General features: G+C 42.7%; 1 protein-coding gene across 11 annotated transcripts in view; it reads right to left on the minus strand.

The window, feature by feature from the left end:
• Positions 1 to 13,831, minus strand: part of nfixb (nuclear factor I/Xb) — a 121,379-nt gene that overhangs the window by 25,550 nt on the left and 81,998 nt on the right. For all 11 annotated transcript variants that reach the window (XM_033326116.1, XM_026358951.2, XM_026358996.2 and 8 more), the window contains one exon: positions 400 to 465. In XM_033326116.1, the coding sequence (XP_033182007.1) occupies positions 400 to 465 (66 nt within the window). The remainder of the gene's footprint in view (positions 1 to 399; positions 466 to 13,831) is intronic.

Here is a 13,831-nt window from a genome sequence, read left to right on the forward strand (position 1 = left end):
CATTCCCCCACCCCCTATTTTCCTCCTCTTCTCCACCTCTCCCTCCTACACTCCATCCCTGTCCGGGGTTAACCACAGCAGGGACATTGCATGAGGTCAGTGCTCAGCTCGGCAGTGGCCATGTGGTTCCCATCTTCCAATAACGTCAGTGTGATTTATGAGTGGCCTGCCACAATCCCTGCACAAGCCCCACGCTACAGTACCATCAGCTCTCCTTACCATAATAAACTTAGACCCAGCTCTGCCGGGACACACTTGCACACAGAGAGGCCTGTATGCAGGGGTGAAAATACTGTATGTTCATGTGCATTGGTGTCATTGTACTGTAGGCACAAGAATGTCAAATATTTTAATGCATGCTTGTGTATGTGTGCAGGGGGAACACACTAGTAAACTTACCATTTGGTGGGGGCTTGACGTCTGTGTCTCCTTGCTGGTTTGAGTTGTCTGATTGTCCTGATTGTTCTGAAAAGAAGAATTAAAAAGAGACAGAGATGGTTAGTGAAATGGACAGATGAGTGGCTAGGTCATCATCAGAGAGAACTCTTTAGAAAACGAGATGGGAACTGGCGCTTTAGTTAATTCTTTCCAGCAAGGACAGACAGGCACAGGGTTGAGATTAAGAATGGACGCATATTTCCGTTCTGGCTGGAATTCAGTTGAAAGTCATAAAATGGCAAATCAAAAGGTTGATATCCATCCTTTTGGAGTCTGTCATGGTGGTAAAAGTCACTTCTCCAACATTCTATAAATGGCGTGGAAGAGTTTAATGTGTCTCTAATCTCCCTTTCTGTGTCATTCCTTCATGAACTGCCACCCACTCATATGTACACACACTGTTTCAATGTCAGTTGGGTTAAGCGTTAGAGGTCCCAAGAAATCAAACACTGACACTGTAGATTAGGAAAACAAGTACCAAGAAAGCTCTGCTTCCCCACTGCTCACTTGTGGAGGTGTGGTTGTAAAATGCACATGATGCACTGTTTGTGCTGCTTCATGAGAGTGTCTCAAAAATATACTTGTCTATCATTTTTTTTCTTTCTCAGGCTTGAACATACACACTATTTTAGGTTAGGCCTTAGAGAGTTTTTTAAAGCAGTAGAGGTTCCAAGAAACCTGATCTTCTCTAGTGTTGAACTGTAAGTTAAGGGTTGCTTGTTTGCATTGCATCTCCTGTGTGTGTTTACCTTAACATCTATAGGGGCAGGCAGAGAGCTGCTTGCGTCAGTCAGTTTTACTTGGCTCGCTGTCTGCCATTCTTTTTCAGGCGCGTAATGCAGCCTTGCAGAGTTTTATAGTTGTATCATATAGGCCATTCAGGCCAATTACCACACTGGGCTGAAGCTTTAAGACCGTCCTGGGCCAAGTCCTTCTAGCCACAATGTGGCCCCCTTGAAGCCACTACTGGGCCTCTCAATCTTAACATCTTCTAAACCCAAATCAGTGCCCTAATCTTGGGTGGCATTAGTGTGCTACATGCCAGCAGTCCTGACACTATTCATGCTGCCTGTTGATTGCCAAAACGAGGAAAACAAAAAGATACAAACAAAATCACCTCATCACTCTGTGCCAAAAAGAAGAGGGGAAAGACGCAGGGATAGAGTTTTTTTTTTTCTCGCTACATTCATTTTGTGGGAGAGAGAGTCCATCTTCACATCTTTCTCCCTCAAAGCCTCTCACACTCGTCCTGTCTCTGCTTCTCTTTCTCTCACATGCTGTTGCTCTGTGGAATTCTGGCAGCCATCTTAGTGCTTGGCAGCCATTTTAGCTTTGGCGGTACCCATGCATTCCTGCTAGCTGACGGCACCCCCCCCCTCTTCACCCCCCCCCCCCCCCCACACACACACACACACACACACACATACACACACGCACACACACACACACACACACACACACACTTGCAAACCTTACTCTCTCACACACAGACCCAATGGTCTTAAAGATAAAAAGACCTAAAGAGGATATGCAATGCCAATGGAGTGAAGATAAAACCACTGGGATGTTTGTCTGCAATCCTTCCAGTGTCCCTATAGTGCCTTATAGGTAGTGTATGTAAAAATGAGAGATGCTCACCGATGTCAGACTGACTCGGAGAGTATAACGTTAGCCAGTAAAATAAGTGACTAATTCAAGTCAAATAAGGTGATCTTATAAGATGAACTCAGAATAAACGAAGCCTGAGGCCTGTCTTATTGCGACCGTGCTTACCCTGACAATCCTGATCATGAATTTCATCACAAGCACAAACCGTTAAAACCTTTTAAACCTGTATGCCTCTGAAAAATCTCAATTGCACTATGTGACAGTTTCCAGGCCAAAATTCAGTGCTTGGTTGTCATGACAACAGAGATGGCACACCACAGTAAAAGTCCCTAATGACGAGTGGTTGTTGAAGCCCATGTGTGCGTATGTGTCGCTGTTTGGCCTGGCAATTAGTTCGAATGAAGACAATAATATAGCCTACTGGCATGGGCTCAATGTGTTGTTTTGTTTAAGTATTTCTTGGCACCAAGCAGTCTGGCGGCCGCTGCGCTACACTATAATGAGGTTGACTTTTTACTATATCAGGCTTTCTGCATTTTTAAGGTGTTAAATCTACTCCAGTTACATTATTAACCACGTTTTCGAATTCTGCTTTCATAACTTTTCCTGTTTCTTGGCAAAATGTGAGCAGAAACCTATCTGTAAAAGTTGTTGGAGGTACTGTGCTTGACTCCTCTGATCTTTATTTAATTGGAAAATGTAAACAACATAAAAGAACATAATCATGCCCAACTTGAAGAGTGGGGTGATAAAGTTCCCTAATGAGACAGTTCTGTAAAGAAAGTAAAGTTCCATTTAATTACATACATGATCATTACACATTGCCAATCTTTTTGGCATGTGGACCCTTAAAATGAAACAATAGAAAACAAAACAATAGTAAAAAACACTTGCTATTGTTAACATTTGATTGATTTTCTTTTTTCTGATACCTTCAACCATCTTGTGACTCCCACTGATGTATTATAAGGATCAACTTAAAACAAAGTTCCTTTAAATCCTGTGATTTGTTTGTCACTTGTGGCAGAAAAGACAAGCTTACATATCTAAAACTAGAAATCAATGTTAGCAATTATTGTGGGTCAATTTTACATGATTCACTCTCCTTCAGGCTCTTTTTGTGCTCTGCATCATGTTCTGAGGAAAGAAAAAATCACATCAACTCCATTGTCACCAATAGCAGTTCACTTTCTATTAAGCTACAGGTGGTGTTAAAGTTACTGACAGGCTCTCACTGAGTGACTGTGCGTGTTTCTACACTGGAGGACAATGGTCTTGAAGACAGAAAAATAGGTTTTCTACAGATGAACAGTAGCCCTGAAAATACCAAACTAAGTTTAACTGTTCATTTCCTTTATGATCAATCAAGTTAAGTGATGTTAATGCATTAAACATTAAATCATTAAACATAAAGACATTTATTCTTACATATTATTTTAACATACTATTTTTTGAATACTGTACATTTTTATTTATGTCTAAGTTGTTCATATTGTTTTAATTTTATGTAATGTATGCCATTCCTAAGTTGTTGCTGTTATTGTTGTTGTTAATATAGGAAAAGCATTTTGTCTACCATGACTCTATGCATGCATGTACATTATGCATGTGTGTGTTTGCATTTGTGTGTGAAATTACTTTAATATCTACACTCACATGTGTATGCTGTATTTTTATTTGAATGGATTTCTTTGTGTCTAGTTTTTGGCATGGTTACAAGCATTCATGTCAATATTTTGTGTGTACAATTGGTACCCAAAGGTGGCTGTACACAAGTAATATGAGTACTGCTCTACTCTCACTGTGAACAATGGAGGGAGGCTGTGTATTATTATTATTATTATCCCTGTGCTCCCGCTGATACTCTGTAGACCACCAGCGGTGAGAAATCACTGCCAGCAGGCCACTCATCCTCAGAGACCCCATGTGTACACGCCTACACCTATAACAGACACATACAGTACAACACACTACTGTGACTGGATGGGGTGGATGTAACCCCATTTATTAATGTGCTGGTTCAAATGCTTGCACGTGCATGTGGTGAACATGGATACACATGCCTCCAAAGCACAAACACTTGCTCACACACACAAACACACACGTTTAAACACAGATGAATCACCCTTATCTCATGTGCACAGTCGCTCCAAGGCCCCCTGCACACACCCCACCAGAGATAATAGAGCACAGACACACACAGACCATAAAATATGCTATCGCTAAAATCACACACACACACACACACACACACACACACACACACACACACACACACACACACACACACACACACACACACACACACACGCACACACACTATCAGTCAAAGAGAGAAACAGTGAGTTCATTTGGTTGCTCGCTCAGTGTTCAGTCATTGCTGATACACTCCTACAGTGTGTACATAAAAGTTAACTGTACGTTTATCACAATACAGACGCAGACAGAGGCTCATAACTCCCACTGAGGCTGACACAAGAACAACACACTGACACAAGAACAACACACTGCATATACGCAAGCGCAAATCATTTAGAGACACTTGAATGTAAAATCACATACACATGCTCACTCACTTAGTGCACAGGCGGCCATTGCCAATCCTAATGGACTCATTTACTGCGTGCATATTCATATACGCGGGCTGCACACTTTTCGCTAATTTACCAAACAGCTTAGAGTGTTTGTTTGTGCATCACAAGCACACATGAGCAAACAGGCCCTCTGTAATCTAATGTGCACTAAGTGAAGGGTTTTCAGACTGATGACGAACTGTAAAATCAACAACACCAGTCCAACGCTGGAGACGGAATATAACAGCACTGGCTAGTAAGCTTGTTGACGACTGCAAGGATGGAAGTCTCATTTAGGACATTTCCATAAACTAGTTATTCTCATATTTACATCTTATCTTCTTAAAACTGAATGTCTGACTGCTATACTGATGATAGGTAAAGCTCTATTTTAAGATTAAAGGGCTATTACTGCCACTGTTCGGCAAGTCCCTACCTCAGACCTGAAACACCACACTTTGTTTCAGTTTATTAATTAATCCCTGTAGGTTTTTTGTAGCTTGTTCTCCTCATTCATAGAGCCATTAGCTTAGCAACCATCATCTTGTCAAGTCTTAAATTTTTTCAGACATTAACATGATGTGTATAGTGATCCAGTAACAGTGAGGCTGTGGATGGTGTGATTCTTACCCCATCACCAAATACACACCATCAAAAGTGTGAGGACTAGTTTAAACAGGTTTATCTGGTTAACATAAGCTGCAATAATTTTATCTGAACTTGGTGTTTGGGTGAACAGGTCCAAACACTGAGTGTGTGGGCACCTGCAACGGTTGATAGATAACATGAGAATGCAGCTGTGGTGTTGTGTCCATACATCTCAACCCAGATGTGACAGGGGGCACCTCTGATTGGATTTCAGTGCACAGGCAAATACACAGAACCCTAAATATAACATAACATGCATGCACAGCTTTAAGCTGATGAAAGACGGATGTAAAGCAGGCGACGTGCAGGCAAACTGCGTTGACTGACTTATATACACACGAATGTGTTTCACTTTAAGTGTATGTGGCTGCGCTGTGTCACCCCGTCTTAACACCCCCACCCACCACCCGAACAGCCTCCCCAATTGGGTTTCGCTTAAGAGGTTTATCGGTATGTTGCTAAACATTCTGACCTTTTTTTTAAATCTTTAATGCGCTTAAAATGTTCCAAACCCTCCTAATCCCCACGGCTATCCCACACAGATGTTCACTCGGCTCTTTTATTGGACTTCATTTCAACCCCCCCCCACCATCTACTCTGTTTCCTTCGTACTCTCCCCATCTCTCTACAACCACCCTTCCCACACACACAGACACACACCCATTTTCCCCATTTTCATTTGCTTTGCGATTTGTTTTCCAGTTTTTTAAAGCTACTCATTGCCCTCTGATCACAACTTTGTGCTTCAATCTTCTACAAGCTCATTCTAAAAGCTCAAAGCTCTTTTTGAAGCTTGGGTTTTAAGCCAGTGGTTTTTATTGGGCACTGTTGCAGTTGTTATATTTGGTATACAGTATACTTCCTGTGATTGACCTCAGCACCCTGTGGCCACCTCGAGGTTCACTGTACACAAACACATTTGTGAGAAGATGCCACTTTCTTCAAAAGGTGTCCCTTTAAGCCATGGGAAAGTCTTTCATTAGATAACATACATTTGAGTGTAACTTGATAATAACAAGGGATGTGCTGAACATTGTGGTTACACTGCCTTCCTGCTGAGCAAATAGGGCACCCAGAACAGCTGTTTCAGCCTGTACACACAGAATCATCCCCTTTGGCCACTGCTGCTGATTAATGATCTTCACTAGTACTGTGTATATACAGTAACTAAAGTAACATTAAAAATCAAATAATCTAGCAATGTTGTGGTCAAGATTGCAGTCACAAATCACCTGTAACAGTTTTTCCCATACGAAGAAGATGCTTAACAAGAAAACCACATTTGTTATGTGAAAGATGGGCAGAGGAGATGACTTTTTCTGCACTGAATATCTTCTGCAGATAATCCATTAAATGTTAATTTTGTCCATCAACAAGGTGGAGCAGACTGAATGTAGCCTGAGTGAAGAGGACAAGAGTGGCTTTTTTAAAAGTAAAGGGGACAGATGTGTCCCCACCTCCTCATCCCACACACACACCCAGATTCACTGAAAAAAAGGCCTCGAATTTGTTGTGGGCACATGGTGTCTATGTTCAGTTTTTAAAATGAAAAATGCCTGCTCTCTTATGAAATGACTCTGTGTTCTTGGCCCATTTACTGTCAGTGGAGCAGCTCGTTTCTGCTTACAAATCAAGAGCGAGCTTTCAAACACTGGAGGAATAACACTTGAGGTTTTTTTTTTTTCTGTTTTAGGATGGATTTTCCCTTCAGCTATTTTTGGTGCTCTCCTGGGAAGTTTATTTGGCTTCCATATCCACACCCTACCTATTAACCCAGCAGCTTCAAATTCTGGCAATTGCTCTAGCACTAAGGTGGTGCCGACACAACATGACGAGCCCACATATTCCCCTTTCTGGGATCCACTGACATATCAGTTCAAGCCTATATAACTGATCTTTGTTCCCACATTCAGTGCAAAAGTGACAATAGTGCATCTCTGTGTAGTTCAGTGAATGTGTGGTATGAAACTCCATGTGACAGCACACCATGGGGCGATGTGATTAATCGTGAAATGTGTAGTGTTGAAGTGTGAATGTGTGGGTGTGAGACTATAAATACATGACTTGGTTAGCTATGGATGTGTGATTGTGTCTTATATACATTTATGATTGTGTATATGTGCAAAAATTTCTGGGGAGCACATGTTGAGGCACAGTTGGAGATAAGCGTGTAAACATCTGTGACTGACAGGCTGAGCAGTGGCGTGTAGGAGGGAAACAGCAATCTTTTTTTATGAAAACACGCAAGCATGCGTGTGCATCACCATGTATAATGGTCCGTGGGAGTATCTGCATGTGCATGCTCCCTGCAAGTCTGCATCTATACAGTATGTGGGAAAGTTCAATAAATTGAGAGAGATAATTCTGCGTTAGATGCACATCTGTGTTTTTGTGTGTGTGTGTGTGTGTGTGTGTGGCAGCCTGGCCCGAGCCCTGTGCCAGCAAGGAGCAGGTGTGGGGAGGCAGCCCTGCATTGCCCGTTGCCCATCTGCGTGGCCGTCTGTGTGCCGCCTGCGCCCTCTCTGTGCCAACGCCACACAGAGCCGTGGAGCCAGGGGGTGAGAGGGGGGTGAGAAGGGGTGAGAGGGGGGCCTAAAGGGAATCAACCATGGGAGAGAGAGGAGGGCAGGGGGTAGGAAGGATGGAGGGCTGCGGGGATGGGGAAGAGAGCGGCTGGCTGCCTGCCCATGTAATACCCCCTCCTCTCTCCCTCTGCCCTGTTTCTTTTATCTTTTATCTGTGCCTATGCTGATGAGCTGTGATGTACAGGGAGAGATCAACAGGGAGGGAGACACACGCAGAGAAAAGTCTCTTTACTACCCAGTTTGTTACCAAGATAGTTAAGTTATTTCTGCACATAAAGTTTGTAAAAATTAAAGCTCTGATATTATTATGCGAGAAAATTATTCTCTCTTCCCTCTTTGGTTTGAGCCCCTCTACCATTATATCCAAATGTTCACATTCGACTGAAATGCATATGGAGAGGTGTCATTGCTCCATTTGGCCAGCAGATGTCACTTGTTGGAAGGGGGGGGGGGGGGGAACACATGCTAAAGAAATCTGCCTCTTGCAAGTGGGGAAGAGTGAGCAGTGGGAAAGATTTCAGCAAGGCTGCGGTGGTTTCAGCGAGAGTGATGGTGGTGGTGGGGGTTAGAGCAAACAACAAACAAAATATATGTGGCTGCAACAATCGTAACTTACATTTTCAGCCCAAAGCCTGCAGTGCTATTCAAACTAGACATATTGAATGTAAAGTTTGGACTTTAAAAAAAGGCTTAAATTCCTTTGTCCCTTATCCCAGATGACATTCGTAAAACACGCTCCTCATACAGCTCCGAGTCACAGCTGGACTGATGACATGGACAGTAAACAGTCACAGAAAGAGTCCACTCAGATTTTCTACACAGGCAGGTTTGTTTAAAGTGATTTGTATATATTACATTTCATACAAACAGAAATGAGTATAAAATGTATAGCACCGAGGCTCACAGCTCTGAGTGAAAGACATGAGCCACAATGTGGTGCCATGTTATAATATACATGCATATGTGTGTGTGTGTGTGTGTGTGTGTGTGTATGTGTGTATGGCAGGGACTTGGCACAAGTGGGAATGTGGATCATGTGATGCCAGTCACTGCCAGGGAACAGGGGAGAGAGACAGAGAAGGAGGAGGGGGAGGGATATAGGGACAAGAGGCGAAAGATAAAGGGGTAAGATAGGCAGACAGAGGAGAGACGTGGAGACCAGTAAAAGACAAAAAAAAAAAAAAAAGGACATGAAGGAGAGAGAAGGAAATAGTGATAGACAAAGAGTGGGAGAGAGAAAACAGGAGGAGGAGGGAGGAGGCTTGGGGGGAGGATTGTGAGAGCTGTGGGAATGTTTCGCCTCGCCAAGAAAGACGTGAGCAGAGAGAATAAAAGATAGAATGAGAAAGAAAGATAGACTTGTTGGCAGAGAAAAGGAGGAGAGGAGAGGAGAGGAGAGGAGAGGAGAGGAGAGGAGAGGAGAGGAGAGGAGAGGAGGACATATGAGGGAGAGAGAAAGCAGTGTAAAGTGGGCACCAGCTGGGGAGCAGACGATCAAACCCAGTGCTACAGGGGAGACGAGGAAAAGCAAATGCGCACAACACCACAGCCACCAAGAGGCAGCGCCAAACATTTTGAAATCTTCTCACAGTCTCCCCCCACTAATAAATCTCACAGATAAATGGGTGTAAATTCTGAGATGTGGGCCTGTGTTTCACATGACCTGCCATGCCACGACTCTGTGTGTGTGTGTGTGTGTGTGTGTGTGTGTGTATTGGGAGTCTAAAGAGGGAGCAGAGAGCATAACCTTTCAATTCAGGGGTTTATCACCAACTCCCCAAACTCTTGTCAGTTCCCCTCGGGACAAATCCTCAGCACCAAAATCCCAGTGGACAAGTTTATTTAGGTTTTACAGTAATACTAACAAGGTCACCAAAAGTCTTACAGTCACTAACTGTCAGTTTACAGTATAATTTGGAAAAGTTTCACCTCGTTTCACTTATCTTAGCTCGAGCTGCATTATACTGTACTTCCTTTTTAAAAAAATAAAGTTTATATCTGTATGAATGAAAGTTTAATGTGACATTTACCAACACACATTACTATTTAAACTTAAATCAGACCAAACTCTTCATCTATAGAAATCAGAACATGATTTCTGTCAGGGTTTAGTTGCTGGAATAAATATTTTGGACAACAAAGATTTGTGTACACCATCCAAGTTGTAAAGTAATTGCATTTAGTGGTCCTCCAGCCCTACAGGGTGCTAACAGTATTCCACACACAAGACGTTACAGTATAAAGGTAAAGGTGTTTTACTGCATACACGATCAGAGAAAACTGTATGTGTATGCTTTGATTGCATGACACTGATAGCCAGACTTTGCACTCTCAGGCTTCTTGCAGCACATTTCATTTCAACAGTGCACAGGCAGTGCACAAATTATAAATGGATATCATTATGAGTGAGCATTATGTCACTCTTCTCACATTTTAACATAATGTTTACAAAATATTATTCAAATTACAAGGCAACATTGTCTGCATCACACTCTTTTATTTACACCAACAGGCCTTCAGTCTGATCCAGCCTGGGCCAGAAAATACTAACGATTTATTTTGGGTTCGTGAACTATGCAAATAAATGCTCCCAAATCTATCTGGGGCTTGGAGGATGTGTTTTATGAGGGCTGTAAAACTCCACACAAACACATAAAGCAGGCCTGTAAAAATAATGTGTGCTCTGCATAAAGGCTCATTTGGACTAATGAATTAGGGGAGCGATGAATGGCTGCGTAAAACTCCACATCCTCCCTGGGTGATGCCAGTGGAGGCATAATGAATGATGTGCACGATGTGTGAGCAAGTCTGCATGTCAGTTTTTTTTTTTATGCGTATGTACAGATGTGTGTGCCAAAGGGGGGGCAAGCGTGTTGCTTTGTTTATGTGTGTGTGTGCATCTCAGCAGCTTCTTTGTGTCCACGACCCATGCTGCTCATGCTGAACCTTTCAGATCAGTGTCAAATCAGGACATGGAGTGAATAGCTCAGAGGGGATGGGAAGACATGCACATGCTGTACTCCACACATACACACAGGAGCACCGACAGTGGCTAAACATCAACTAGTGCTCCAGTAAAATTTGTTTTGCATACGCTCTCCTGAGATGGTGGGGGTTTCCCAAGTAAACTGGAAAGACATCCAAAGTCAGCGTTTCTATGGAATCAACAGCCAGCTCTGCATACCTACAGCAAGAACTAAAGATTTATTCGTTCAGCTGACAGGAAAAGAGCGAGAGAGGACGAAGAGGAGGACACAGACAGAGAGGGAAAGAGATCGAGAGCAGCTGAGAAAAAACAATCAACCAAATGAGGGCACAGATAGAAAGGCAACCTTTGACCACCAGCTGTCTGGGAGTGACTGCCCTGCTGCATTTGTCAGTCTGTGTCCCCAGATGAACCGTGCCCAAGGGTCAGTGGCTCCCAGCACAGTCACGCGTTTGTGCGGCTCTCTTCTGCGTACACAGACTGCTGCCGACTTGTGCACCCATGCATTAGCAAGCCGCCAGTGTTTGTGTGCGTGGCCAAGCGTGCAAGTTGTCTGGTATCTGTGTCAAAGCTGGTTTTATCTCTCTGGCAGATAAGGTGAGTAAACAACTGCCCCAGCCTTCCCGTGTGTGACATGTGAGCTGATAAATGCACCAGCCTCCTGCCTTCTCCAATGTTCCCCTATATCTGAAACAGGGACACTGGAACAAACGATTCAGGAGAGTCCCTGGCCAGAGCATAGGCCTGACAGTGAAAGCCTGCTACACTGGAGAATACACAGCCAGCTGCATCATATATATACAACATGTATAGTCATGGGACGACACAGTCAGATTTATAGCATGAGTGCATTGAAAGCATGTCAGACACGTAAGATTAGCCCAGATCGGACCGCTTATGGATCCACTCAGGCTCTCTCGGTCAAGCTGGTAATTGGAGATTAATTCCCACCATCAATCCATCTATTAACTTATTAACTTAGACAGAAGCTCTGAAACAATCTCTCTCTCTCTCTCATCAGAATCAACACAGCAAAAAGAGATTACATGGGTACCAATCCACTCGGAGAGTTCAAAAGCATATTCATCAATATCCATCAATGACCTCAGCCTTATTATCTCTGATAGCAGACTCTACGTGCTGAAGTGATACACTTTAAAATCTGACCTTGTTTGAAAAACAAATGTGCAGTGTAAGTGGATAACGGGGAGAAATGCAAGCAAGTAAAAATCGAGCTTAAAAGAGAGAAAAAAAGATGACAAATGTTTCTTTTATGCAATAAAATTAGGAAAAAATTAGGTTAATCCATACAGAGAGTAACAAAATATGTTGTCTTTATTTTACTTTATTTAATACACATTTCTGACTGTGTCATGGGAGTGGTAATTACATGTGCTGACCATGCTGCCTTTGCCATGGTAACACATCAGTTTCCTGCCTAATTTCTCTGAACAAGCATACCAGGGAAAATGAGCACTTTGTATATTAATTGAAATGGGAGCTCCTGTCAGTCTGTTCTGCCTCTGTAAATGGATGAAATGTCAGTGCAATGGCTGCTCTGTTGCCCGTGGCTCTGTGATATTAAATGAAGAAGATATTCAAGTCAAGGGGTAGACCAGAGGAGCCTGCATCTGTTTGGCAGTGGCTCAGAAATGTCTAGCGTTTCACACTGCGCCTCTGGGATCGCTGGTCCAAGCTCAGCCAGAAGTTTATGAAAAACAGAAAGAATGAGGGAACCAGGAAGGGGAAAGAAAAAAAAATGTAACAGTGGGGGGGTGGAGAAATGATGGAGCGCGAATGAGAAGAGAAGAATGAGCTGGATGACATGAGAGGACAGAAAGAGAGACAGAGCAGAGGAGGAGGCTGGACAGCTGAAATGAGACAAGGAACTGGTTTAGATGATGATGTGATGTTTTCCATTCTGCTTGCAGTGAGTTAGTGTGTATGAGAGGGGGGCAGGGAGGTATGCAGGGGTTCTCCTGAGGCCCCCGAGGAGCCTGAGGGCCCCTGGTGTGATCTGTGAGTGGATTCAGGTGGGGCGCAGGTGCAGCCACATGTCAACACACAAACCTGTGGCTGTGGTAATTATACTCTCTTGCTCAGCAGTATGTGTATATGCATATGTACACAACTGTCCACGCACATGACTCATATATATTCCGAAGTGTAAACCCTTCGTGCGAAGATGCATGACTGTGTGTATATTTTATGTACTGTAAGCATGCACTAATGCCTGGGTTTTCCTTGGATTAACATGTGACAGGCGGCCCTGCATTCAGTCAAGCCCAATCCTCCACAACAAACCCACTCCCCAGAGCCAGATCTATGGTTTGGTCTCCATCTCAGCTGTCACCAAGCCTGCACTGTCTGCCTCCTGTCAGCTTCACTGAGAAAATACACAGCAATTTATATATGTATAACATAGGGCACACAGGACAGGACAGACCAAAATGTTCTTACAATGATGCACTAAAATAAGATTTGTCCACACAGTGCATGCACATAAAGTTAATTACAAAAGTAGACATAGAAAGGAGGTTACAAAGTTTAACTTAAATAGAGGATTGTTTCAATTATTTAGTTTTTTGATAGGAATGCAAAGAACCGAGTACACACTCAACAACAAAACCAAATAAAACAAACACAAATAAAAACCTTCTGAACTTGTAAATTGATTACTTAGTTTATGTATAATGTGCCTTTAGTAAAAAAGGTAGCACTCCACTCAAAAGTTACTGTAGCATTACAAACGGTAACATAACTACCAAAAATGAGAGCATTATTAGGACATAACTCATGTATTATTGTAAATATGACATCACACATATTTGAATATTTATGTTATTTATCTGAACATATGATGAAGTATGTTAAGCATAATTAGTAGTATTCATTAAGTATAGAATGAGTGGGGAATATCCAATTACACTAATGTAACCAACGCTATTTAGTCATTTAGGTTGATGCTATTAGCGTGACAGTTAATCATTAGA

The sequence above is a fragment of the Anabas testudineus genome, chromosome 8 (assembly GCF_900324465.2).
Source record: "Anabas testudineus chromosome 8, fAnaTes1.2, whole genome shotgun sequence".
In the NCBI taxonomy this organism is placed as follows: Eukaryota; Metazoa; Chordata; class Actinopteri; order Anabantiformes; family Anabantidae; genus Anabas; species Anabas testudineus.